Source organism: Gekko japonicus, unplaced genomic scaffold (genome assembly GCF_001447785.1).
Source record: "Gekko japonicus isolate JY-2015 unplaced genomic scaffold, Gekko_japonicus_V1.1 scaffold1917, whole genome shotgun sequence".
Classification (NCBI taxonomy): Eukaryota; Metazoa; Chordata; class Lepidosauria; order Squamata; family Gekkonidae; genus Gekko; species Gekko japonicus.
The window spans coordinates 73317-98075 of record NW_015169837.1 but is presented as its reverse complement, the minus strand read 5'-3'; the positions used below and the strand labels follow the sequence as shown (position 1 = coordinate 98075).

Here is a 24759-nt window from a genome sequence, read left to right as displayed (position 1 = left end):
ACTTCTTCTCCATAAAAACCAAAATGAAGAAGAAAGGGGGGGGGTAGCCCGAAGGCCTGACTGAGGTAAAGCGGCAACCTCCCCCTCAGCAAAAAATAAAAAGGTTTTTAAAAAGTTTTTTTGAAAGAACAACGAAGAAAAGGAATAAACTGAGGGGGAAATCCAAAGAGCCGTGAGGCAAAAAGCCAAAACACGCGAACCGATCAGACCGACGAAGAAAAAGGTCTTTTCGACGCGGCGGTAAGAAAGGAACTGGCGGGATGTCTGCGCCCTCCCCTCTGGGCATGCGTGGTGGGGTTCCTGCACATGCCAGAGGTCTGGGCGCGAAAATCTGTTAAAAGAGCTTGCTACAATGCTGATCAATCCAGCGCGTGCGCACTAGATCCCATGAGTGTGAAACACAGAGACCACATCGAAGATCAAACTATTAATGGTTAGCATAAGCAAAGGACTGAAGTGAGCACTGGTACATGAAGCACATGTATAAAACAGAGAAGAGATGAGAAGCCAGAGTTTTAAAGACCAAATCATCCAGATAAATCTGAGCAACACCCTGCTTGTGGAATTTCAAGGCAGAAAGGAAGAGACCCACACCGCAGCTTCGTTCCTGCTTGCCAATCGCTTCCAAGAGAGAAAAAGAGGTGGCGCATGGAGGAAAAGTGAATGTGCGAAAAGAACCAGCCAAGTTGCTATGGAAGGCACCCTTAAAGCCGCTGAGTGAAACAGATGGGAGAGATGTGCAGACACACACAGACACAAAGGCACAGGTTCTGGTTTTTCCAGCAGTGGTGCGTGGCATTGATGGAGGTAGAGCAGCAGCTTAAAATGAGAAGTACCTTTCGAATCATAGCCCAGCTTCAGCAATACCACGTGAAAGAGCTGCACTAAGAAGGATGTGACAGACGCTGCAGAATACTTGGCCGCTTCCAGAATCTTACTCGTGTAGAAAGTGAGGCCCCCTATTAAAAAAAGCATTAGTATCAAACGTCATTTTCCTTCCAGTGTTCCAGGCAAGAAGCCAATTTTATGCTTTACACTAGTGGCCTTCAACCTTTCTGGACCCAAGAACCGCCCTTTCGGCCCCTGGCAAGCGCATGACAGAGCGTTCACACGACATCAGTCACACGACATCAGAGTCACATTACAGAGAGAGGCAGAGCCCTGCCTTAGATGAAAAGGAATCCTCTCCAGGTATACTCATTGTAGCATCCTGTTGCTTTCCTCAGTGTGGGGACAAACGGAGGAAGAAGGTGGGGCGCCCTTATGCAGCAGTACTGGCAGATCCCTCCCCAAAAAACCCCAAACAAGCATTCTCTATAGGGACCTGTGATCCAGCAGGTGTGGTTCAGGGGAGAGTCTGGATCGTTGGGTGAAAAAGAGCACTGCTATGTAGTCCAAGAGAGGGAATTGCTCCATTCTATCAAGCGGCTGAAACAAACCACCACTGGTCCTGCCCAGGTCCCAATTGCAGAACCGAGTTTTGCTGGAAAACAGCTTCCTAGATGCTAATTGAAAGGCTCAAGCACCTGTGGGGCCAAAAGGGCTTTCTGCCAGCAACCTCTCCCTTCCGCGTTCAAATCATATTACAAATGCACATCTGTCTACGTCCTCCTCTTCCTCTGCTGGAGTCCCAGTTTGTTTGTTTTTTTCTTGACCCCTTTAAAGTGTTGACAAGACAAGCAGAAGGCAAAGCGGCTTGGAAGAGGGTCCGTGAAGGCGAAAAAATGTTTAGTTGTGAAACGGCTCTCATGGGGTCTGCCATCAACCGAAAGAAACCTCAATGAAGGGGAAGGATGGAACTAAAAAATATGGCAGACATACCGGGTATATCGCTGGACAAAAACAGTTCTCCTGGAAAAGTACTTCGGAAGGTTATGCGCTTACAAGCAGGGAACCAAAGTTTCTTTTGTTATATATTAAAAAAAAGCTCAATTACTGCTGTGTGCCCAGTTACATTATATATCTAAGTTAAAAAGAGTAAAAATTCTCCTAGTAGTTCCCTTTGGAGTAACTCTGATGCACCCTTTGCTTCAAATGCCTGCTTATGTAGCTTATATAAAGCAAACTGGTTCTGCCGAACTTCTTTGAAAAGATAAAGGGTCTGCGGTCTTCCTGAGAACAGCCACAGGCAATCAATGACAGAAGCAGGCAAAGTCTTCTAAATCCAGAAAGAAGCAACTAATCTTCACACTTCCTTTTCAAGAATTGTAATTCCTAAGGAGTAGCTTCTGTCTCCTCCAGTGCACAGGAACGCCTTCAGCGCAGAAACAGTCACAGAACAAAATGCACAGGAACACTGTGAAGTCTCCGTTCTCCAGCCTTGTGGACTACGCTCCTGAACCAAATCAATCCCACAAGTTTCTGTCAGTGTCTCTTACAGGTGATCCAGCACTAAGAACATTCCGATCTCCGTTTTAAAACAACAGTGACTTTGCAGACCAATGGCATTCACATGGAGTTCCGTAGCACCAGCCACCCCCAACAGAACGGTCCCATACTTACCGGACTTGTGTTTTTGGCTTCGATCCCTGGAGTAAATTCTCGTGGGTGGCATGTGAGCAGTCGAGAAGGCAGTGAGGACTTCCTTCCGCTCAGAAAGTATGCTGCAGTCATTGCCGGTGTAGCCATTGCTTAGCGCCGTTTGGCTCTCAGCAGTTGCTACGTCCCCATTGGCCTGAATCACTGTTGTATGTCCACCTGTTGAGTTGCAAGTGACTGAAACGTTACCATGTAGGTCAATGAACTGAGGGGGCCATAAAACACACAAACACACTGCCCAAGTTACCTTTGAGATCCCCGTCATCATCGAGACCTGAAAGAGAATACAAATGAATACAAAATAAACACAACGCTAAGTTATCACCAGCTGAGTTTCTGAAAAGAAACCTACTTGTTCAATCACAAACAGAAAGCATATTGGAAAACTTGTTACTGCACACAGACAAACTTTAATACGAAGAACAGTCCTTTTATGCTGTCTACTACTACCTGGTTTGCCATTGCTTGCCTCTGCGGAGGAGAGTTTTAAGGCTACCGGGGACCGCCATAAAGACAAACAAGTGGGTTTGAGATCGAATCAAGCCTGAACTCTCCCTAGAAGCCAAAATGACTAAACTGCAACTATCGGACTTTGGTCACATTATGAGAAGACAAGAGATACTGGAAAAGACAACAATGCTAGGGAAAGTCGAAGGACAAGAGGAAGACCCAACAGGAGATGGATTGACTCGAAAAAGGAAGTCATGGCCCTCAGTTTGCAAGACCTGAGCTAGGCGACTAACGACAAGACATTTTGGAGAACGTTAATTCACAGGGTCGCCATGGGTTGGAAGAGACTTGACGGCAATGAACACAAACACACTACTTGGAAATGTAAAGCAATACAAAAACCCCTCTCCTATATAACTGCCAAGGGGAGACTAGATAAGTGAACAAGCTCTTCATTTCTGTTGCTTGGTTAGTAGTTACCCCCTTTAAATGCTCAGTGAAAACTTAAACATGACTTTCTTCACTCTGAGGGGAGGAGAGTCCTATAACTAGGCTAGTAAGTAGCAAAACCACTTAAAACTATGACTTTGGCAGGGTCCGATCCTCCACTCCCTTCTCATGGAATAAGTGGCCAGATTGTCAGACCTGAACCAGAGAGGATTGTTTAGCAAGGACAAGACTTCCCCCACCCCCAACACCTCACACTCTTTGGGTTCCATAACTCCACAGATGCTCTCCCTCCCCAAAAGCTCTTCCAGATAGCAAAGACACGATTCCAGACACAGCCAAAGCTTCAGTGATGCCCACCCATTCTTACGTCTGCCTCCATGAGAGGAAACAAGCAACTTTGGAACAATCTTCTCTGCCTGTCTGCTCCCCCTTCTCTAATTTCTCAGGCACCTGGCCACGTTATTTTAAACAGTTACTTTCCTAGTATTTTATATCATGGTGTGTCACATGCTGAGGAACTGGACTGTGATATATAATCTCTCTAATCTTTCTCTCTCTTTTTTGGAAAACATCTGCACGACTGAGAACAGGAGACAAAGCGGCCAGGAATGGCAAAGTCCTATTGAGTTTTGCAATGGGACTAGTGACATGTCTAGTATACAACTCAAGGAGAAAGGCTGTGGCTCAGCAGAATAGCCTCTGCTTGGCATGCGGAAGGTCCCAGGTTCAATCCCCGGTGTCTCCAGTTAAAAGGACCGGGTAGTAGGTGATGTGAAAGACCTCTGCCTGAGACCTTTGGAGAGCTGCTACCAGTCTAGGGTTGCCAAGTCCCACGGGGGGCGGGGGGGAAATTCCCACCCAAGAGGCCCGTTCCCTGCCGGCAGGGATTGGGCCGCTGGGGGGGACCCCACCCCCAAAGCGCGCGACGTGCCCAGCGTGAACACGTCACCCAGAGGTGACATAATCCCGTCGGGCACATTGTGGAGGGACGCTCTATCATCCAAGGGAAAACTATGGTTTTCCCTCAGATTATTGTGGCCCCGCCCCAAATGTGACCACGTCACTTCCGGGTGACACAATTGCGGTGCGCGTGCAAAGAGCGCGTGCCAGGAGACTCCAGAAGACGTCCGGGACTCCCCCCACTATTCTCATGGTAGGACTGGGCAACCCTATACCAGCCTGAGTAGCCTGTACTGACCTTGAAGGACCAAGGATCTGATTCAGTATAAGGCAATTTCATGTGTGTTCAGCTACAACCCATATTCAGTTTAAAACTGGGAACCCTCCAGGAAGTGAACCAAAGCTTTTTGCAAGCCCCACCTACAGCCATTACTGTCGGGAAGAGTTTAAACTCAGGGCCATGCAGAGACCGCTAGAAAAGGTCTGGGGGTCAATTCCAGTGATCTGCCCTTGGACAAAAGAGGGTTCGAAACTGTTTTTTGATGGCTCTGGATGATTTCTCCACAGTACTGCTGAGGAACTGGGGGGGCCCCTGCAATTTGGAGGGTACGTGGGTGTGAGATAGACATGACTGCTCCTAAGTGCATGAGATCCCCGCCAGTAAGAGGCCTACCCCCCACTTCTCTGAAGAATTGGGGTAAATGAAGCGGCGAGCTGAGCAACGGCAGGGGACAACTTGAACCGCATCCGACAGAGCCCGAACTAGAGCCTGTCGCAGATCCGACTCTGGGGTTTGTGGTGGAGGCGGCAAAGGCACTCTTCCTCTGTCACTGTGGCTGTACAGCTCTTATCAGAACTACGGCTTGCCCAAGGTCATCCAACTAGGTGCAAGTGGAGGAGTGGGGAATCAAACCCGGCTCTCCCAGATTAGAGTCTGCGCACTTAACCACTACACCGGACTGGCTCTCACATCAAAAGCTTCTGAACTCCAGGCCTTTCTGGAGGAGTGAGCATTTAAATATGCATTCATTTTGGAAGGCCTTCAAATAGGATATGCCCTGATTTTTATTCTGTAAGCTGCAAGGATCTGCGTGGGCATGTATTTTAAAGGACTGCATTGTACTTTGGTCATATGAACATATGAAGCAGCCTTATAATGAATCAGTCCATCATGGTCAGTATTGCCTACTCAGCCCAGCAGCAGCTCTCCAGGGTCTCAAAGCTGGTCTTTCACAGCATCTGCTACCTGATCTTTTTAACTGCACGTACTGGGGTGGGACATTCTGTATACTGAGCAGTTGCTCTACTGCTCAGCCAGGGCCCCTTCCAAAAACGTACTTTGCGTTTTAATTCTAAATGGCCTTGAGTCTGGTTTTTCCACACAGTGGGACTACATACAGAAGTATTTTAAGCAAGTAAATAAATTGGGGGGGGGGGGGAGCAAATGACTGTGTTGTGCCGTTCCTATTTCAAAGGGGCTTACAGAAGAGCAGTTCCTGCTAATTCTATTTGTATTGGCTGAATGCATCAAACAGAATCATATTTCAAAGCACGAAATATTTTAGTATGCCAAACACAAATATTTTTTTTCTTTTTGGTACTTAATCTAGACCTTTGGGGCAGCAGGGCTAGCAGCCATTTCTTGCATCTTTCTGAAATCACAATCCAGCTGGCTGCTATACAGTGTTTTACAGAGGCCATCTTACTGATATTCAAAAGGTCATTTTGCTGGAATAGTTTTTTGACATTTAAAAAGTGGAAGATTTCTCAGAGGTGGCAACGGAAGGTGGGCTTCCACCCTCTAGGGACCAGAGCTACATTTGAAAGTATACTTTCGATATTATTTCCCTTGTCAGTCAAGGACCCACAAATCCTCGCTTATTAGTTGCTTTTGAACCATGTTTTTAAGAGATTTCAGACATCTTGACATCAGTGTTCCCTCTAAGCTGAGTTAGTGTGAGCTAGCTCACAGTTTTTTAGCCTCCAGCTCACACATTTTTGTCTTAGCGATGGCTCCAGAACAAACTAAGTTATGCAGTAGCCAAATTGCTCACTCACAACTTGAATGCCAGTAGCTCACAAAGTAGAATTTTTGCTCACAAGACTCCACAGCTTAGAGGGAGCATTGCTTGGCATGTATGCACCACTATGACATACTGCTGCAACAATCAACATTGCTGCAAGGTGGTGGGCAGTAAGGTACACTGCATGAGAGCCATTTAAGATTCTTAAATTCAACACACTAGCCATTCATGCTAGTAAAAGTCCTGCACAGTTACTCTTCAGATCCTTAGATAAGTCTTGCAAAGGGCAAATAAGGGGCTTCTAAACTAGGGGGGCAAACATCATATTTCTTAAACAAGGCCTTATCGTCCCTTCCCAATCTGGCACTGAAATCCCATTTTGGATCAAAGAAACTGAACTTAAAGTCGGCTATTATGGTTTTTCTAAACAGTTTTTACTGAGTATGGAGTACAATCTTGTTAAACCCTTTCTTAAACAAAGAGTCCTGGACACTGAAAGACAGCATGAATTGAACCAGGTAAAACGTTATCTACCAGGAACAGAGGATTTAAATAAAATAATATTAATGCCATACTTGCAAAAGTTGGACAAAACTGACTATAGGAGAGCATTTGTCCTCCTTAGAATGGATAAGTTACCATCAACAATTATGGAGGATCGGTTTAAAAGACAACCATATGAGGAAAGATTGTGCAGCTGTGGGGATGGAAAGCCGGAATCTGGGGGAAACGTTTTATTTGAGTGTAAACTTTACCAAAATATTAGAGACGCCTCTATAACGCCTATTTGTAATTATTTCCCAGGGAGGAATATCAGATTTTACCTAGACAAGCTCTTAGCTGATAGAGACCAAAAGATTACCCTAAATGTGGCAAAATTTGCTAGACTAACTATAAGACTCCGGAAGCAATTTGCACTGGGAAGCATCTAATCAGCTTATTGCTAGAACTCAGTCCTCATTTTTATTTTATATGTCTCAATCTGAATGTATATTTTACCCCCATTGTGTATGTTATTTGATTGGTCTCTGACCGTATTGTTGTTGTTGTTGACCCGGAATGGCTTTGTACATGTGGTATGCTGGTTAAAGTGTCAGACTAGGACCTGGGAAGCCCAGGTCTGAACCCCTTTTGGCCAGCCATACCTTCCCAGCCTAACCTACCTCGCAGGGTTGTTGTGAGGATGAAATGGAGGAGATGAACACTATGTAAGCTGTTTTAGGTCCCCGCTGGGAAGAAAGGCAGGATATAAATAAAAGTCAATCAATAAATAAAACCTTATTCTCAAAATGTACAGTCTGCCTCTAGGGAGTTCCTTGAAGCATGCCCAGATGTGCCTGCCCTGGCTCTTGACAATAGATGCCCATCCCCTATCAAGCTGCTGCTGATATTCCTTTCCACGAACTACAGAGGTTATTTAGCCAACAAACTGCAAAGCCCTCTGGTTCATGCAGAAACAGCAATGCAGTTCCTTTGATCCTCGCCACATCCCCCAGGGGTGCAAGAGCACCTCTTTTGCGCTGCTGAATCAAGCATGGCGCTGCCTCTGACTAGAACCATGATTCACGGAGCTGCAGAACTATCCAAAAATGGCTGGTGTATAGCAATACAATGTTCCTTACCCCAGAAATGCTTAACAGCTGTCTGCTCCTTGATTGAAGACTCATCCAATACGGTAGACAGAAAAGATGCATCACTTGCGTGGCTGCTGAAACTGCTCTGGCTAAAAACGGAAGTGCTGGATGCAGTTTTTCTTGGGCTTTGTCTCACGGGCCCTGATTGTTTGACCACACTTTTACGTTGTCTACTCATTCTTTTAAAAGAAAAAAGAAAGAAAGTCAATGAGTGTACCTTATTAATTAACATTAACAGCTCAGGTGAGGTATCAGTGATGTGAGGGAGGGAGGGAGGAGACAGGCCTGTAGCCAGGATTTTTTTTGTTTGGGGGGTACTTAAATTTCTAAGGGGGCAGTTAAATTACAGTTCATTAAATTAATCTGAGTGCCTGTCTTTAAAGGGGGAGGCTCCGAGCCTGTTTCTAGCCCTTCCTTTCAGGGGACAGGGCAGCGAGCGCATCAGTCCCTAAGAAAAAACAGCTCAGAGGGCATTTAATTGCCTTCTGAAGACATTTAAATGCCTTCTGAGTTCCCTTCCACGGGGCAAGAAAGCTCAGAAGGGCACTGAAGAGTGGCACCTTCAATAGATCCTCAACAGGCTTTCTGCTAGCCCAGTCCTGCTGTAGGGTACCTAGGTCACAGTGAGACTTTCAAAAGCATTCCCATGAGCCTTTGGGAAACTGGCCTAGCAGAAAGGGAGATTGTTGGAAATGTATTGAAGGTGCCACTCTTGAGTGCCCTTCTAAGCTTTCTCGCCCTGTGGAAAGGAACTCAAAAGGCAATTAAATCCCTTCTGAGATGTCTTTTCCCAGATCTTATGATCCCCCCCCTCCCCAGAATTCCAAGGTAGGAAGGAGAGGGAAGCCCAAGAGCAAGCTTTCACCCTGCTGCTGCCAGGTCTATCCTCAAAAATAAGATTTCCAGCATCGCTGTTTGTAGGGGCAGGGATTTTGATTAAGGGGGCGGGCCCCCAAATGCCCCGCTGTAGCTATGAGCCTGGAAGGAGGGCAGTGAAGGCAGCTGGAGCCAAACAATTTCAGTGCGACTCAAAGTTAGTGACAGCTACAAAAGGGAGCACGTTTTCCATTCACCTGCCTGGAACCTTTGCTGCAATTTAAGCATAATAAATGCATGGCTGAGTTCAGACATGAAGAAAAAATGGGCTGCACCCAGTAATGTGCCAACAGAACAAAAAAGGGAAAATGCCAGGTGATATTGGACAGATCTACTATTGTACGAAGTCCCTAGGCGTTCAAGCTTCGTTGGTGGGAATCAAAGCATTCACCTAGTGCTGGAACTGTCCACAGAAATTAAAGGTAAAGGTTCCCTTGCTCGAAAGCCAGTCGAGTCCGACTCTAGGGTTGCGGTGCTCATCTCCGTTTCAAAGCCGAAGAGCCAGCGCTGTCTGAAGACGTTTCCGTGGTCGTGGCCGGAATGACTAAACACCAAGGCGCACGGAACACTGTTACCTTCCCACCGAAGCGGTACCTATTTATCTACTTGCAATTTCTTGCTTTCGAACGGCTAGGTTGGCAGGAGCTGGAACTAGAGACGGGAGCTCACTCCGTCATGCAGCAACTCGGGTCTCGAACTGCTGAACGACTGACCTTCCACAGCCTGCAGTTCAGCGTCTTAACCACTTGAGCCACAGAAATTACATTCTTACAATTAAGTAAAAGAAAGAAATTGCTGAGGACAGTTCCAACACTAGGTGAATGCTCCGATTCCCCCCAAAAAAGCCTGCATGGCGAAACACGTAGGGACTTTGTACAGTAATAAATCAGTCAATTATCACCTGGAATTTTTCTCTTTTTGTTCTGTGAGTTCAGACACCACACCAAAACTGCCATTTACAATAACCACAGTTTAGACCACAAATAATGGCTTGGGTTCTAAAACCATGAGGCCAGGTGTAGATTAGAGCCACTGCCTGTATTCATTTTCTCTCTGCTCAGCACTGCAACAGCCCATGGAGGTAGAACAATGGTCCCAGCTATGATTTGTCCATTGTGACAAATCATAGTTAGCAAATGGCACTTTGAACTTGGGCTGCTGATTCTGGTTACTGGGATGACGGGGTGGCTCGAGTGTGTCAAAAAGGGTCACTTAAGTCCATTCGGTCTCACAGCACGTAGGACCATCGGAACAAAGAGGCGCCTCAATTCTCCGGCATTCCGCCGTCGAAGAGGCCACCTCTTTGAAGTTCCATAGCCAGGGTCCCTTCGCCGGGCCCCTGGGGGGGTTAGCGAGCCTGCGCACCCCCCCTCCTTCGGCTGGAGCGCAGCTTCACCCCCGGGAGGTCCGGGAGGTGAGTCTGCTAACACGCCGCCATAAACCGGAAGCTGACCGGGGCAAGCGCAGGAGATCGAGCATCAGAAATGAAGCTGAAAGCGAGGTCGAAAGACCAACTATGAAAGTGAGTCAGTTTTAAAGCGTTTTGAAAGAAAGAAAGATAGCTCCCCACCCCACCCCACTGAATGGGAAAAAGGCGAGCAGGGGAGGGACGCCTCCCATGCGCATGAACTTTTGAGCGATTGAGGGGGGGAGCAGAAGAAAACGCAAAGGAAACTGCCTAAAAGTACTTACCAAAGTGAATCTAAGCGGTCAAGCGCATATTCAGAGACTTTTTAAAAAAATGCGAAAGTAAACAAACGATAAAGATGGCGGGGAAGAAGGACAGAGAAAAACCTTTGAAAGCGAAAGGGTCTGAGAGCCCGAAACCGGAAGTTACCAGTGAGGTGGCAAAGTCTATAGCGGAATATATGCGCCCTCTGCTGGAACAGCTGAATAACTTCAAGGAACAGATGTCTATAGTGACTCAAAGTATTACTGCACAACAAACCCAGATAAACGATATGCTGCAAATAATGAAGCAAGATACTGAGAAGGTAAAGGAAGTGGCTGCAACTACCCAGAAGGTGAAGAAAAAGTGCACAAGCTGGAAAGGAAACAAACCTCCATGGAAGATCAACTGTTGCAAGTGCAAATTGAAAAGGCCAACATGATTCTTCGCTTCCAGGGCATGCCAGAGAACAGGGGGGAGAATCTTAAAGAAGTGATGACTGAATTACTAGCCCCAGTGACAGAAATGAAGGCGGAATCCTTGCTGAGAGATATGGATGTGGTTTACAGATCATATTCAGGCTATATAAAGAAAAATAATCTGCCTGAAAGCGGTCGTTGGAATACCCCTGAAAGTGGGGGGAAATACCATCAGAACGCTAAAGGATATTCCATTTGAAGTAAGACAACGGTGAAAGAAGTACAAAGAGCTCGTGCTTTTTCTTCAGACAAACTCAATTGGATATAAATGGCTATTTCCAGAAGACGTCACTTTCAAGATCAAAGATAAAGAAAAGATTGACTCTGTTCTGAAAGCTCAAGAATTCCTAAGGGTTCAGCTGGGAAGATCAGAGGATGGGAAAAAAGAAGAGGACAGCAAGTCTAGTGGCGAGCTGGACTTGGGTTCTTCCGGAGACGACTCTCTGACAGAGCAAGGGGCAGCTACCCCAAAAAGTCCTTATAAGCTGCGGAAGAGACGAGGAAAGGAGAAGTGAAGGCTGAAGGACTCTGAATTGTGCCTTTGAGAACTTTGAAATGGGATGATTGGGGGTACTGTTCCTAGACAGTTAAATTTAAGAGTTAAAGGAAAAGTATTATAAATGTTTGACTCAGTTTATAATAATCTAAACGAAATGAAGATTTGTTGTAACTAAACTAGTGAGGATCTCCTCTCTTGGGTTTTTAGTTAGTAGTGGGTTCCTTGCTTTATCCTATATACATAGTCCCCCTTCCCTTTTTTCTGTAGTAGTTTTTGTAGTTTTATAAAAAATAATTAAAAAATCCCCTCCAGGGGCTAAAAAAAAAAAAGGTGTGTGTCAAAAAGGCATTGTGCCATTGCCACGGTGAAGCTTCCTTGGCCTGGTGTCTGAACTGAAGTCTTCAAACTACAAGCCATACGTTAGCGCAGCTGGTAATGGTGATGCATGTCCTGCTGATCACTTGCCCTCAGAAACCCCAGGGAGGAATGTAACCCCTTCCGCTCGACCAAATTCTTCAGCGCACGTGTGCGCACACACAAACACAAAGCATCTCTCACTGTTTCTGAGCATCTCCAAAACCTGTGCCCAATATGAATGACTGACGTGAAACATTATGCCCTCCAGAAGGCTCATGGAACTGGGATCATTTTCTGCACCACACTCTGGAGGACCAAAAGTAACAGGAGGGCTCACTGCACTTAAGCCAGGGTTGTCCTATAATTTGCAAGGGAAGTGTGACCCACAGATGCTGACACTCCAGTTTTAAATGCCCCAATGCTATGTAGATCTATCTGGAAACATCCCATGGAAATCAGGACACAATCCACCCAAAATTAAGTTATTTTGAACCTCAATGGTTTCACTGGGAGAGTTAAGCCCATGTCTGAACATCTCCCCTATGACATCAGTGGGATTCAAGAATTTTTTGGTTTGGCTGAACTGCCCTTAACTGGTAGAGGACGCCTCTCTTTTTTTGGCCTACAAATACATTTCCTACAGAAAGTTTTAAAACCATTACTTACTACCCCTTCCAATGCAACATACAAAAACACACAGAGCATCTTAACATGTGCTTAGTGCTGAAGTACACGACACTGCATGGAGTCAGATCAGGTGAGTCATGCATATGAAAGAGCTATCAGAAGAAACGGGTACCTAGGAAACTGTTCTTCGAAAGTCTTCTTCCCAGCATAGGAGCTACCATGGCTGCCAAGGTTGCAGTCACCGTGTCCATCCTCCGTTGAGCTGTACGCAGTGGCAGACAAGCGCAAGCTGCGCCTCGACATCCTTGGAGAGTCGAACACAGGATCTAGCTTGTGGCTAGCCTCAAAATCCAGAGCAGTTGAGGAGTAACTGGAACTGGAACAGAAAGACCGGAAAATTTTGTGTATCAACAGATGAGCGTCGGGGAAGGACCACATTTAGCTGGTTGCCTTTTGGCTTCTGATTCAAATTCAAGGCACTGGTTTTAACCTTTAACAGCTTCACGCTCTCGGACCTGAGCACCCTTTCTCTCTGTAGGAACATCTCCCTCCCTCTCATCCCCCTTCTCCCAGTTCATTCAGAGCATCAGATTAGGCCTTGCTGAGAACCCCGTCATCTAAGGCTACCAAGGCTAGTGGAAGGAAAGGAGTAGAGTATCTGCTGTAATAGCCCCGAGGCACCGAAATGAGCTCCCAGAAAGCACAAGGCAAGCATCACTTCTGCATTAACTCAGAGGGAAGAAATGTAAAAGCTCATTGTCCACAGAAGTTTGCAGGATGAGCTGCTGCAATGAAAAGATCCATTGTAATCATTTGCGCTTCTGCGCGCTAGTGCATTAGGCTGCATGATGTGCAAGCATTTATACTTAGCAGCTGTGGGACTTTGCACTTCAAGATTTAATTGTTCTTAATCATCTTTGGGAGACATCTTGAAAGGCAGCAAATAAACGCTTCGAGCATACAAATATTCAGGCGCTTCTGGAAATGGAGTATAAAGCCCCGAGCTGCTTTTTTTTTTTTTTTTTAAGTTTGTTATTTTCTTCTTGTCAAAGTAACTGGAACTTTTCTGGAGACTAATTCATTTTTTACAGTAAGCAGAACGTATGTGTGTTGCCAAGCAGACATCGTCGTTCTCCTCACAGGCTACCTTTCTATCAGGCTAGAAGTCTATCCCCTTACATGCTAGCTTTCTGCGTGGACCCAATTTTTCCACAGAGGAACATTCAAACCTTTGAGCTTCCGCCAACAGTCTGAAAAGCTCCAGCACAGGGACAGGCCATCCATGGACCTCCGCAAGTACTAGGCCACCCCCACACCCAGAGAAGTCTGGATCACAGCATGCCTCCAGTCAGCTGGGTGAAGCCAGCGGGGCTCCTGAAGGCACGTTAGAGGCACCCTCTACTGTACTGACTTCTTAACCAGTCAAGTCAAGATTCCTTGCCTAGTGAGATACAGGCTTCAATAATGTACTTAGATATCGCCTTCTCCAAACAAGATGCCTCTTATGTACTATTGACAGTTGCCATCATTCAGCTGTTTATACCCTCCCATATGCCAGCAATAATTACAGGCACGCCATTCAAATAAAGTACCAGGCACTAAGGACAGCTGCCACCAGACCTTAATTTGTGTTCAGCTTGGCAAACTGGTCTATTTATTTAACAGCATAATTTCCCAGGGCAGCGCACACAGAGAGGTTATTCTATGGGCACTGCTGAATTAGGCCTTACGGCTCAAGCCCTCCTCACTGCCTCACAAAGAGAACTTGGTTCAAAACTAAACTTTTGTCCTGCACTTCAGAGGCGCAAGCACGTCCGTAACTATTACAAGCCTGCCCATTTTTACCACTCTATCCACCTGCATGCCTCTTACATAAGTAACGTACGGCACACCAACTGCCTGAAAGAACCAGGCCTCTTCCAGTTTACTAAAGCTTCCCTGCCTGGCTTGCCTGCGGCACAGGCGACCAGAGGACTACCTGTCTGCAAGCCGAGGCAACATCTGCCATTACTGATGGCTTCATTAAAAGCAGGAGGGAAAGTTTCCTCGAGGGCAGACGGACTGGTGACTCGGGCCCTGGGGAAGACTGTCAGAGACCCAGGCACTCCACTTATTCCCGTCTTCAGAGCTCTACAATCACAGACACCACAGCAATCACTTGGGGCATGGCGTTGGCAGTTTCTAAAACTGATCACCTCACGCTTCAACCTCGTCCCAGCCATCCCGAGAAGCTGCCAATACTTTCTAAGCATTACTCCCGTCTCTGCTACAGGATCACACTAAGGAAGCACAAGGGGAGAAGGTACCACGACACAGGTGTCACCGATCAATTAACGGGGTCCGCTAATCTATCTCTGTGCACATACACTGTAAGAAGAGTGGATTTCCCACTCCACTACAAGCACTGGGCAACAGGGATGGGATGGCTCCTACACGCAGATCTCCCGCCCTCAGGAACTGCATGCAGAGACCAACAAAACACCGGAAGAACAACTCTGTACTCACAAAAGTCACTTAGCGAGAAGTCAAAAATAAAATGCAGACTGGTAAGCAATGGTACAAAATGGCCAAGCTTTCCTCACAAAGCTGCAGAGCACGGAACGATATTAATGGTATTATGCACGTGCCCCCCACCCTAAAAAGCCCCCCCCCACAAGACCATGTATCTGGGTGTGGCTCCAGAATGCCTTATTTACAGCGACGGATGAATAATGAGTCACCGTCTTAATCATCGGCTTTCTTGGCTTAACATCTGCTGCCTTTAAACACATGCAGAAAGCAGCAACAGACATGTTCGTCTACAGAATCCCCCCCTTTGTTTCAAAACTTACCATGAAACCTACCACATAGAAATAAACAAGAGCATGCAAGTTCTCAGCAGGTAAAAAACATTCTCACCTGAGCGAATAGGTATAGCCAGTGTTCTCTGGCACATATTGGGGAGGAGCATACGTGTGAAGATGTGAAAAATCCATGTTCGCTGTCTCAAACCATACTGCAAGGTGAAAATAAAGCACTGTAACAGTTCAGTACGCACACCAGGAACAGCCCTTTGCCTGCTTCAGCCTGTACAATGGTTTACTGCAAGTTACGCTTTAGAGCGGCGGCGGTGGGAAAACCCACTAGTATCAGAAGTAGCATGTATTTCAATGTGACTGCTCGAGTTAGATACCCCTTATCAAAAGTTTCACAAACCTAAACATTTCCTCTTGCTGAGAGCTTTCGGAAAGTCTTCCAACATGCAACATCTGCTATTTACCTAGTTCCCTAGAACAATATTAAAAATGCCAAACCCTGCCAATAAATGACAAGCATATTTTACAAGTGATTTGGCATGTATTATTGTTAGATGGCGATGCGCTGGAAAACTATGGAGAATTTACTATACCTGCAAACGCCAAGCTCCAGTCATTCACCCAAGCAGAGTACTGAGCTTTTAAAAGCTTCTACATGTCAGGAGGACTGCACCAACCCTGACAAATTCAGGCACCTCAAAAGTTACGCACTTTATGTAAGGACGAGTTGTTTTTTTGCAGTTACACTTTGTGCCACTGGGAAAGACGAAGGGAGGGAATTTGGCTCAGGATGTGTTTTTAAAGCAACAGTCCCACTTCCCCGGGATTGGTTCAACCCAATCGCCTGGAAGAGAACCTTATGTACACATCCCAGAAGACAATCCAAAATGCATAATGACTCACCAGTCTAATATTAGATCTATGGTTCTGGAACTTATTGAGGATTTTGGGGGAGCCTCCAAAAATATTTGGCTTCTATCTAAAGAACCATACAGGTACTCTACTACAGGTTTGGGCTCAGGTTGTAAACCATTTTTAAAACTACAGGGACTGCGTAAAAGCACTCTGCAATACAACAGTGAGGTTCGACTATTCACAAGAGACATCTATTAAAGATGTCCAAGCTTGCGCCTGAAGAAGCACTTTGGATTCCAGCCTTGATCCAAAGGGAAAGGAATGCTAGAAGAAGATAAGGACCAAGAATATTAAAACAAAGCCAGAGACAGGAAGATGCAGTGTTGTGCCACACCAAGATATAGACAGCAGCTCAAGTACAACTGAAATACAAGGAGATATTTTGCAAAACCACTGCCACAAAACTTTGAACTATACTAGCTCTTGAGACAGATATTCTTGTATCCCAAGTCTTCAAGGTTTCTTTAAGGTCAGGAAGAATAAATTTAATCTGTTTTTAAGATGGTTGTTGAAAGGATAGGGGCTTTGCGAGGTTTGGTCCTCCTTCCCTCCTGCCCCCTTCAACCCTGGAGCCAGCATGGATCTTAACTGGCTGCTGCCACCACTCTGGTCTGGGGCTGCAAACTAGGGTGGTCCAGAGGACCTCCCTCCCCTTCCAAACAGCACCACTCTACTAGTGAGGGTGTTGCCAGGTCAAGCCTGAGGTGTGAGAAACCAGGCAAAATGAGACAAACTTTTTTATTAAACAATGTAGTAATAAATAGGGAGAAATTCATAACAGCTTTAACGGGGGATACGTTTCTAATAAACAAGGAAATGAATGCTTAAAGGGGCCGGCAAGAAAAATGATGATGTTTCCTAGCATGGCTGCCTCAATGGTCCCTAGGGTAACCAGCCCTTCCACGGCCCAAACCCCACCCTCCGTGGGCGAGGGATCCTCTCCTGCTGGTAGTGGCTGCCCTGCCATCTAGCACCTGAGAGAAGAACCCCACCCTTCCTTGGGGCAGCCTGATATTATTTCTCTCAAGGCCTCTGAACTCCTCTGTGACAATCGGCCTTCCCTTTCCCTGCGGTTTCACCAGGTTTGGAGGGTTATCTGGGAAACGTAGGCCCAGAGGGAATATCCCAGCAAGGCCCCGGCCTCAGAGAGACCAACCAGCCTCGGGCCTAGGAGAGGGAATGCAGTGCATTATTTGTAGCACAGGGATCCAGATTCACGACAGATGTCAAGCACACACCCCTTATAATCCATGGTGCACCCCTTATCCACAGTGCAACAGAGGTATGTCTTCTAGAACGATGCCAAGATTTCTACTTTCTACTTCATTTACAAGCATCAAGAAATATCTTTCACTTGTTAGAGGGTGAGGAAGATGCAGGAGTCAGCCCCCGCTTGGAAACATTTATTTATTTATTATTTTAATTTATAGCCCGCCCAGGCTCACAATGGGGCACATGCCAATACATAAAACAGGTTAAAACAGCTTAAAAACAATCATTATAATATTACAAAATTACAAAGTGCTCTAGATGTTTCAGATCAGTTTTCAATAAAAAGATGGCATCATAAAAACGTACTCCCAGATCAGTGGTGTCCACGCAGCGCTGTCGTTCACTCCTTCCAGGGCCAGTTGATGATGGTAAAAGTAATGATGGTGAGGTAGTGAGGTAGTGGCGGCTCCTACTGAAAAGCCTGGCGGAAGAGCTCCATCTTACAGGCCCTGCGGAACTGCGCAAGGTCCCGCAGGGCCCGGATCTCCTCTGGGAGCTCATTCCACAAGGAAGGAGCTGCCACTGAAAAAGCCCTGGCCCTGGTTGCAGCCAGCCTGGCCTCCTTGGGGCCTGGGATCACCAGGAGATGTTGCGTCCCCGACCGTAGTGCCCGTAGGGGAACATATGGGGAAAGGCGGTCCCTTAGGTATGTCGGACCCTGGCCATATAGGGCTTTAAAGGTAAGAACCAGTACTTTGAAGCGAATCCGGTATGCTATTGGCAGCCAGTGCAGCGCTTTCAGCACAGGCTGGATGTGGTCTCGACCAGGGAGGCCCATTAGCAGCCTGGCTGCAGCATTCTGCACTAGCTGCAGCTTCCGGATTTGCGACAGAGGCAGCCCCATGTAGAGAGCGTTGCAGTAGTCTAGCCTCGAGGTATCTGTCACATGGATCACTGTGGCCAGGTCATTGCGGTCGAGGAAGGGAACGAACCGCCGAGCCAGCCGAAGATGGTAAAAGGCCGACTTAGCCGTGGCTGCCACCTGGGCCTCCATAGGTAACGAGGAGTCCAGGAGCACTCCCAAACTCCTAACCTCCGGCGCTGGCACCGAAGGTGCCCCATCAAAGGTCGAGAGAGTGAGCCCTAACCCCAAACTGCCCTGACTCAGGCCCAGGACCTCTGTCTTCGCTGGGTTTAGCTTCAGCCGACTCAGTCGGAGCCAACGAGCCACGGCCTGCAACGCCCAGTGCAGATCTTCTGGGCTGGATTCCGAAGAATGGAAACTTTCTATATCAGTTTCCTGAATTCAGTTTTTATTTAAACATACAAAAAAAGCTTTGGCCTATTATCTACTCCCCTCTGGGCGGGGAAGGGGGGAGAGGCATGTACAAGCAATATCTGCTCATCAAGAAGTCAAAAGAGGATGGTATGTTCTAAAAAAAAAAGAGATTTATTTAATAAAAAAGTTTATAAGACTGAAGTCCTCACAAAACATTTCTGGCTACCACAGGCCATATAATCAAGAGACGACCACTCTGCTGCTCCAAGTTTGGTGGGCAAGTGCAACTATTTTGATATATTCCTATAGTTCAGTGGATCTCAAGGTAGTAGTAAAATATAATACACGCCACTAACCATATTGCTGAAGGTGACAAAAGTTGGTGGAACAGGGCAGATTCCAAACACAGTACAGTGCTCTTAAGACCCATCAGGCCTGTAGCGACAGAGGGGCATCTCGGGGCCCGGCCCCCCGACTTACCACCAAGGCCCCCCGAACTTCCCATCCAGCCCAGGCACTCCCTTGGGGAGTGTTGGGGGTATCTGTGTGGGGTGCCCCCTGAATTAAAAAATCCTGGCTATGGGCCTGAGACCCACTGATTTAAGTGACAGAACTGAGCACAAAACCACACCCACTGAAATTCACAGGAATTAAAGCATTCAGCTCAGCTGGGTTCCTGCCCAAAGTCCCCAACATGAAAAAGACAGCTTTTCAAATAGTATTTAAATAGCTGGGCACCAATCCTTAACTGGGGTCACAGAAGATATTGGGTTAGCATAATGTGCCTGGGTGACCAAGTAGTCAGGATTTTTCTGGGCATGAGAAAGCTTACCTCCAGCACACTAAAACATGACCTCTCTTCTGATCAAAAGGCAGACTCTAAGTAGTTTTCGAACCTTGCCCAGTGCTGTCTACCAGAAACACAGTATACGGGACTTCCAAAGTTCACTTGGTTTAAAAAAAAAAAAAGATTTCACACAAAATTCAAGGTGCTGGAGTTATACTTGTACAGCCCGTTGGGTCCTCAGCACTGGGATTTTGAAACCTGCTGCAATGAGTCTTCATGAGGAAAACAGAGTCAAGCTTCCTGCAAGATGACCAAGACCCAACTAGAAGACAACTGTTCACCAGGCAGCGTTCACCCTATCCTGTGTAGGTCAGCAGACCAAAAGGAAAATAGTGGGAAATAAGGCTAACAGGAAGTCCTTTCCTGACTTTTAAATCCAAGTAATAGTGGACTGATACAGGAGACAGCGTTACCAATTTTACTATATAGAGTGAGGTAAGCACCCTTGCTGTGCACTAGAAGGGATGGGGAAGAAACCCCCCCCCCCGACTGGATTTTCTCAAACTAAATCAAGATGGGTAGTCGTGTTAGTCTGTCCATAGTAGTAGAAAAGAGCAAGAGTGCCGTAGCTCCTTAAAGACTAACAAAATTTGTGGCAGGGTAGGAGCTTTCGTGAGTCACTGCTCTAGGGTTGTCAGCCCCCAGGCGGGAGCAGGGAATCCCTCCATTTTGTGGAATCCCCACCCCCAACAGCCACAATCCGGCGTGACATCCCTGACATGATGACATCACATGGAAGTGATGCCATCATGTCAGGGACATTATGCGGCAATGCTCTGGTATTTTGGGCAATCTCCGTGGTTCGCCCAAAATACCACAGCATAGCTGTGCGATGTCCCAGGCACGATGATACCCCTTCGGTGTGACCTTCATCACGTCGGGGACGTCACATGTGGTGACACTGCACCACCCCCCACTCCCAGAGAGCTCCCTCCCACTCCCTGTTGGCAGGAGGTAAGATCTGGCAACCCTACACTGCTCACGTTTTGAAGTGAACACGAAGTGAGCAGTGACTCAGAAAAGCTCCTACCCTGCTACAAATTTAGTCTTTAAGGTGCTACTGGTCTCTTGCTCTTGTCTACTGTTCAAACAAAATGTAACCCAATGCTTATTTTTAATATAAGACAAAACAGCTCAGATTATGTCAGATTGTAAAACTCATGTTTGGAGTTGTTTTGATCAATCTGCCCTGTACCAATAGGTCTGAAAAATTAATTACAGAACACACATACCTGTATTATGCTATTTTAGGCTCAAAAGGTATATTACAAAGTGTTTACATTTCAGAAAGTGAGCATCTCACAGGAGAAAGGGTGCAACCCCCGGTACAAAGGAAAGCAGGAAGCCCAAACGTAGGGGACAGTTAACATTCACACAACCAGCCTTCTCATGGGGTGCTAATCTGGAAATACAGCTTCCCAGATGTGACAAGGGTGAACAAAATGTGGTTCTGCCAGCTAGGGGCAGTCAGGGTATGTAAAGAGCGTGTGAATCTCCATAGAGTACAAAGCCCCGGTCTCAGAGCAACTGACTTATGCAATTACCAGTAGAAAAACAGAGAGGATGTTGATATTCAAGGAACACCCAAAACACCTGAGCTCATGGGCATACAGAATGGGCGGGGCAGAGAGCTCACTTCAAAGCATCTACAGCTATGGACGGAAGGCACTATTCACACAAAAGGTAGCAGCTCAAGTAAACCAACAAGACCAAAAAAAGCTGTCAATGGACGCTATGCAACAAGTGAACATAATATCATAATATATTAAATATCAATATCTTATAAACAATACAGAAAAGTATCATGTCAGTATATTGAATATACTGACATAATAGCAATAACTTCACAGAAGTCATATCCTTAACTCTCGAGTTTAAACACAGTCAATTCGAAGCGGGCAGGCTAAACGTGTGCTTTGCTATCATGTCAGTATATTTAATGAAGAACAAACAATAGAAGATGCAATTGCTGGTGTGGTCCTGTTCAGAGGAAGTCCTCACAAAACGAAACGCTATTCCGGAGAATTTCGTCAACTGCAGCTACTTTTGGACCCTTCTTTGCCCTTTTCTGTATTGTTTATAAGATATTGATTTTTAATATATTATTATATTATTTTCACTTGTTGCATAGCATCCATTGACAGTTTTGGTCTTGTTGGTGGACAGAAGGCAGGCAATTTTTAAATGTACTTGTACAATCCTCCTGCAAACAAGATTTTTAGAGAACTCCAAATCTAAACTTTCTTAGTTCTGCAGAATGCACAGTAATGACTATTTATTTATTATTTTAATTTATACCCTGCCATAAGCCTGCTAAATAAATAAATAAAATAGTCATCTTATAGCAAATGAGCTGAGAATTCTGACAGTTTGGCCGAAGAGAGGGCAGTCACTTGGCAGAATATCCTATATCCCCATATTGTCTTTGGTAGTATTTACCATTCCACAGGGACTTTTTTTTTAAAAAAGGTCCCTTTCCTAATGATATCAGTTTTTAGGCTCTCTAAGCTTAATTAACACGAACAAGTTTTGGGGGAAAGAGGAGCTTTCAAAACAACAAACTGCCAGATTTCCATGAGTAAGGACATAATTGAGAAATATAAAGCTAGCCCCCTTGAAGAACCCAAGCATGACCCTGGCCCACCTCCCCATAACTGTCGCTTATGCAGAAGGCTTGCTTCACCACTGACAAATTAGTCTGCCACAACCGGGCGGACCATGCAGGTTCTATAAGCACTTTCCTTTCACACAGAGAGAGAGAGAGAGAGAGCGAAATTAAGATCTAGTGTTATATTTGGACAGGTATAACCACCTGGTCCCTTTTAAAGCCAGAGAATGAAGCCAGGATTAGAAGCTCATTTCAGTGTTTAGTTTGAAAGTACTGTTGTTAAGGGTAATCAATGGTAATGCCAGGCCAGACTTAATGTTAAAACCACTGTTAGTGCTAACCGGGAAATGGAGCCGGGAGGAGGTTTGTGTTTCTCTGTAACACTCACCTCATTTGGCAGTGCCATGACCTGGATGGCCCAGGTTGGCCCGATCTCATCAGATCTCGGAAGCAAAGCAGGACTTGGAAGCTAAGCAGGACTTGGATGGAAGACCACCAAGGAAGTACAGGGTTATTACCCAGAGGCAGGCAATGCTAAGCTACCTCCGAATGTCTCTTTCTTTGAAAACCCTACGGGGTCTCCATACGTTGGCTGCGACTAGACGGCACTTTCCACCACCAATTTGGCAGTCAGCAAGTATTAATTCTGAGCCTAGCCAGTGGATTTACTTCCACAGAACTGCAAAGCGCCATATTATCAGGGGTTGTTTCGTAGAAAAAGAGCTAGGGGAACTCATTAGCATAACCCATTAGCATATGCCACACCCCCTGACATCACCGGAAGTGTGTCATAAGGCCACACCCCCTGACATCACCGGAAGTGTGTCATAAGGCCACACACCCCGCCCCCAACGGTCCTGGCCACCGCCGGCCGCATTGCAGCTCCACTGCCGAGCCCCGGCAGTGGACCTGCAAAGCCGGCGGGAGTGCAAGGAAGCCCTGCGAAGGCCCTCCCTGGCCCCAGGCAGGCAGGGGTGGGGAGAGGCAGGGAGGAAGCAACTTACCCTCCCTCTTCTCCTGCCGCCCCCTGGCTGAATGAGGGCCAGAAGCAGGGCGGCCGGAAGCAGGGGGCGGGGCTTCGTCATGTGCCCCGCCCCCGTATCTCACCCGGGGGAACTGCGATCCCCCGCGATCCCCCCCAAAATGACCTCTGCATATTATTATTCGTTTATAGAGTGCTATCAACGTACACGATCCTTTGCAGAGTACAGTTTAACGAGAAACCAGGATTGGTCTGCAGCTTCCCTCCCCCAGGACCAAACGCAGACGAAGAGACACCCGTGACCGAGCAACCAACGTAGCATCAACAGCTCTAATTTTGATCTGGCTGCTCAACAGCTGTCGTCACCCTTCCGATACCCCACACATGAAACATTAGACTGCCAGGGAAAGATTTTTTAATAGGCACAAACACAAGCTGCGACTGAGTCCTACGGGAACTGGGCACATCGTTCCTCATTGCCGACACTCCCTCTACCCGAGCCAGAGAGGAGCTGTTGGAGCCTCACAGCTCTGTTCTCGCAGTTGTGCAGTGGGCAAGATTCCAAGAACAGAAAACTAAATCTATATATATTTGTTGCTTCTGAAGACAATTCTGGCCCTACTGCAGTCAAGCAATGAACAACACAGCTCTTGGAAACTCCCACCAGTAGCTAATTTAGCCATCTTCCTTCTGTTGCGAAAAGGGCACATTCTTGGGGATGCATTATCGAGAAAGGACAGAAAACTCAAGAGGTTCTGAAGACAACTGGAAGCTGCAACAGGAGATCTGCTATTTCCTTTGGCTGCCAAAATGTCAAAGAGAAGGTTGAGACTAAGTTAGAGGGAGAGGTCAACGCCTGCTACAAGCATAGTTAAACTAAGGGGAAAACTGAAGGATCTCTGTAACCGTAAATATTTAAACACAGGCCAAACCAATACCTGTGATACAATATTGGATAAGCCCTGTGGCTGATGTCTTTCCACAAGCTGTCAAAGTGAGGGCAGAGGCATTCAAGCAATACATTGATCACGGGTCCCCAACATGGTGCCCATGGGTGCCACAGTGCACACCAACACCTTTCCTGGTGCCCTCCAAGAGTTTGTAGAAAGTGGGCCGAGTGAGGTGAGGCTCCTCATTGGTCACTGTTACTTAGGCAGCAGCCACCACAACAGCACAAGGAACTTCACTGTGTGACTGCAGGTAAATTGCAGCAGCCTTTGGGTAGCTGGCTCTCCCTCCTGCGGTAGCCACTTGTGGGGCTGAGCCCACCATTCTGTATCAGAATTCCAAAGGTGCTCAAGGGCTGAAAAAAGTTGGGAACCTCTGATTCAGACGGTGCGCCGTATGTGGCTCAGGTTTACTCACGCTTGCCAGGCTGGACTTGCTCAGATCGACATATTCCTCAAGAGTTTCTCTCCCTTTTCACCTTCATCAGTGACCCTGCTGGACTTCCAATCATGGCATTTAAAATCAAGTAAGAGTAAAAAGCTTTTTTTGAAAAAAGAAGAATCCCAGGCTAAACTTCCCTTGCATATTGCTAATGCCCACATGGCGCTCACTACTGTCCTGTGGCAGGAGAACTGTGCCCCACATGCCAATGTTGTGCCCCTGTTGCCTA

General features: G+C 46.5%; 1 protein-coding gene across 5 annotated transcripts in view; it reads right to left on the bottom strand.

Annotated features, from left to right (window-relative positions):
* Window positions 1-24759, bottom strand: part of SUN1 (Sad1 and UNC84 domain containing 1) — an 80099-nt gene that overhangs the window by 37361 nt on the left and 17979 nt on the right. For 3 of the 5 annotated variants that reach the window (XM_015417309.1, XM_015417305.1, XM_015417307.1), the window contains exons 2-7: window positions 15402-15498; window positions 12676-12879; window positions 7985-8175; window positions 2786-2812; window positions 2503-2697; window positions 837-959 (exon numbers count right to left, since the gene is read on the bottom strand). In XM_015417309.1, the coding sequence (XP_015272795.1) occupies window positions 837-959; window positions 2503-2697; window positions 2786-2812; window positions 7985-8175; window positions 12676-12879; window positions 15402-15478 (817 nt within the window). In that variant the 5' untranslated portion in view covers window positions 15479-15498. Of the gene's footprint in view, window positions 1-836; window positions 960-2502; window positions 2698-2785; window positions 2813-7984; window positions 8176-12675; window positions 12880-15401; window positions 15499-15891; window positions 16260-24759 lie in introns of those variants that run through there. The other 2 variants (XM_015417306.1, XM_015417308.1) reach the window with 2 other exon arrangements.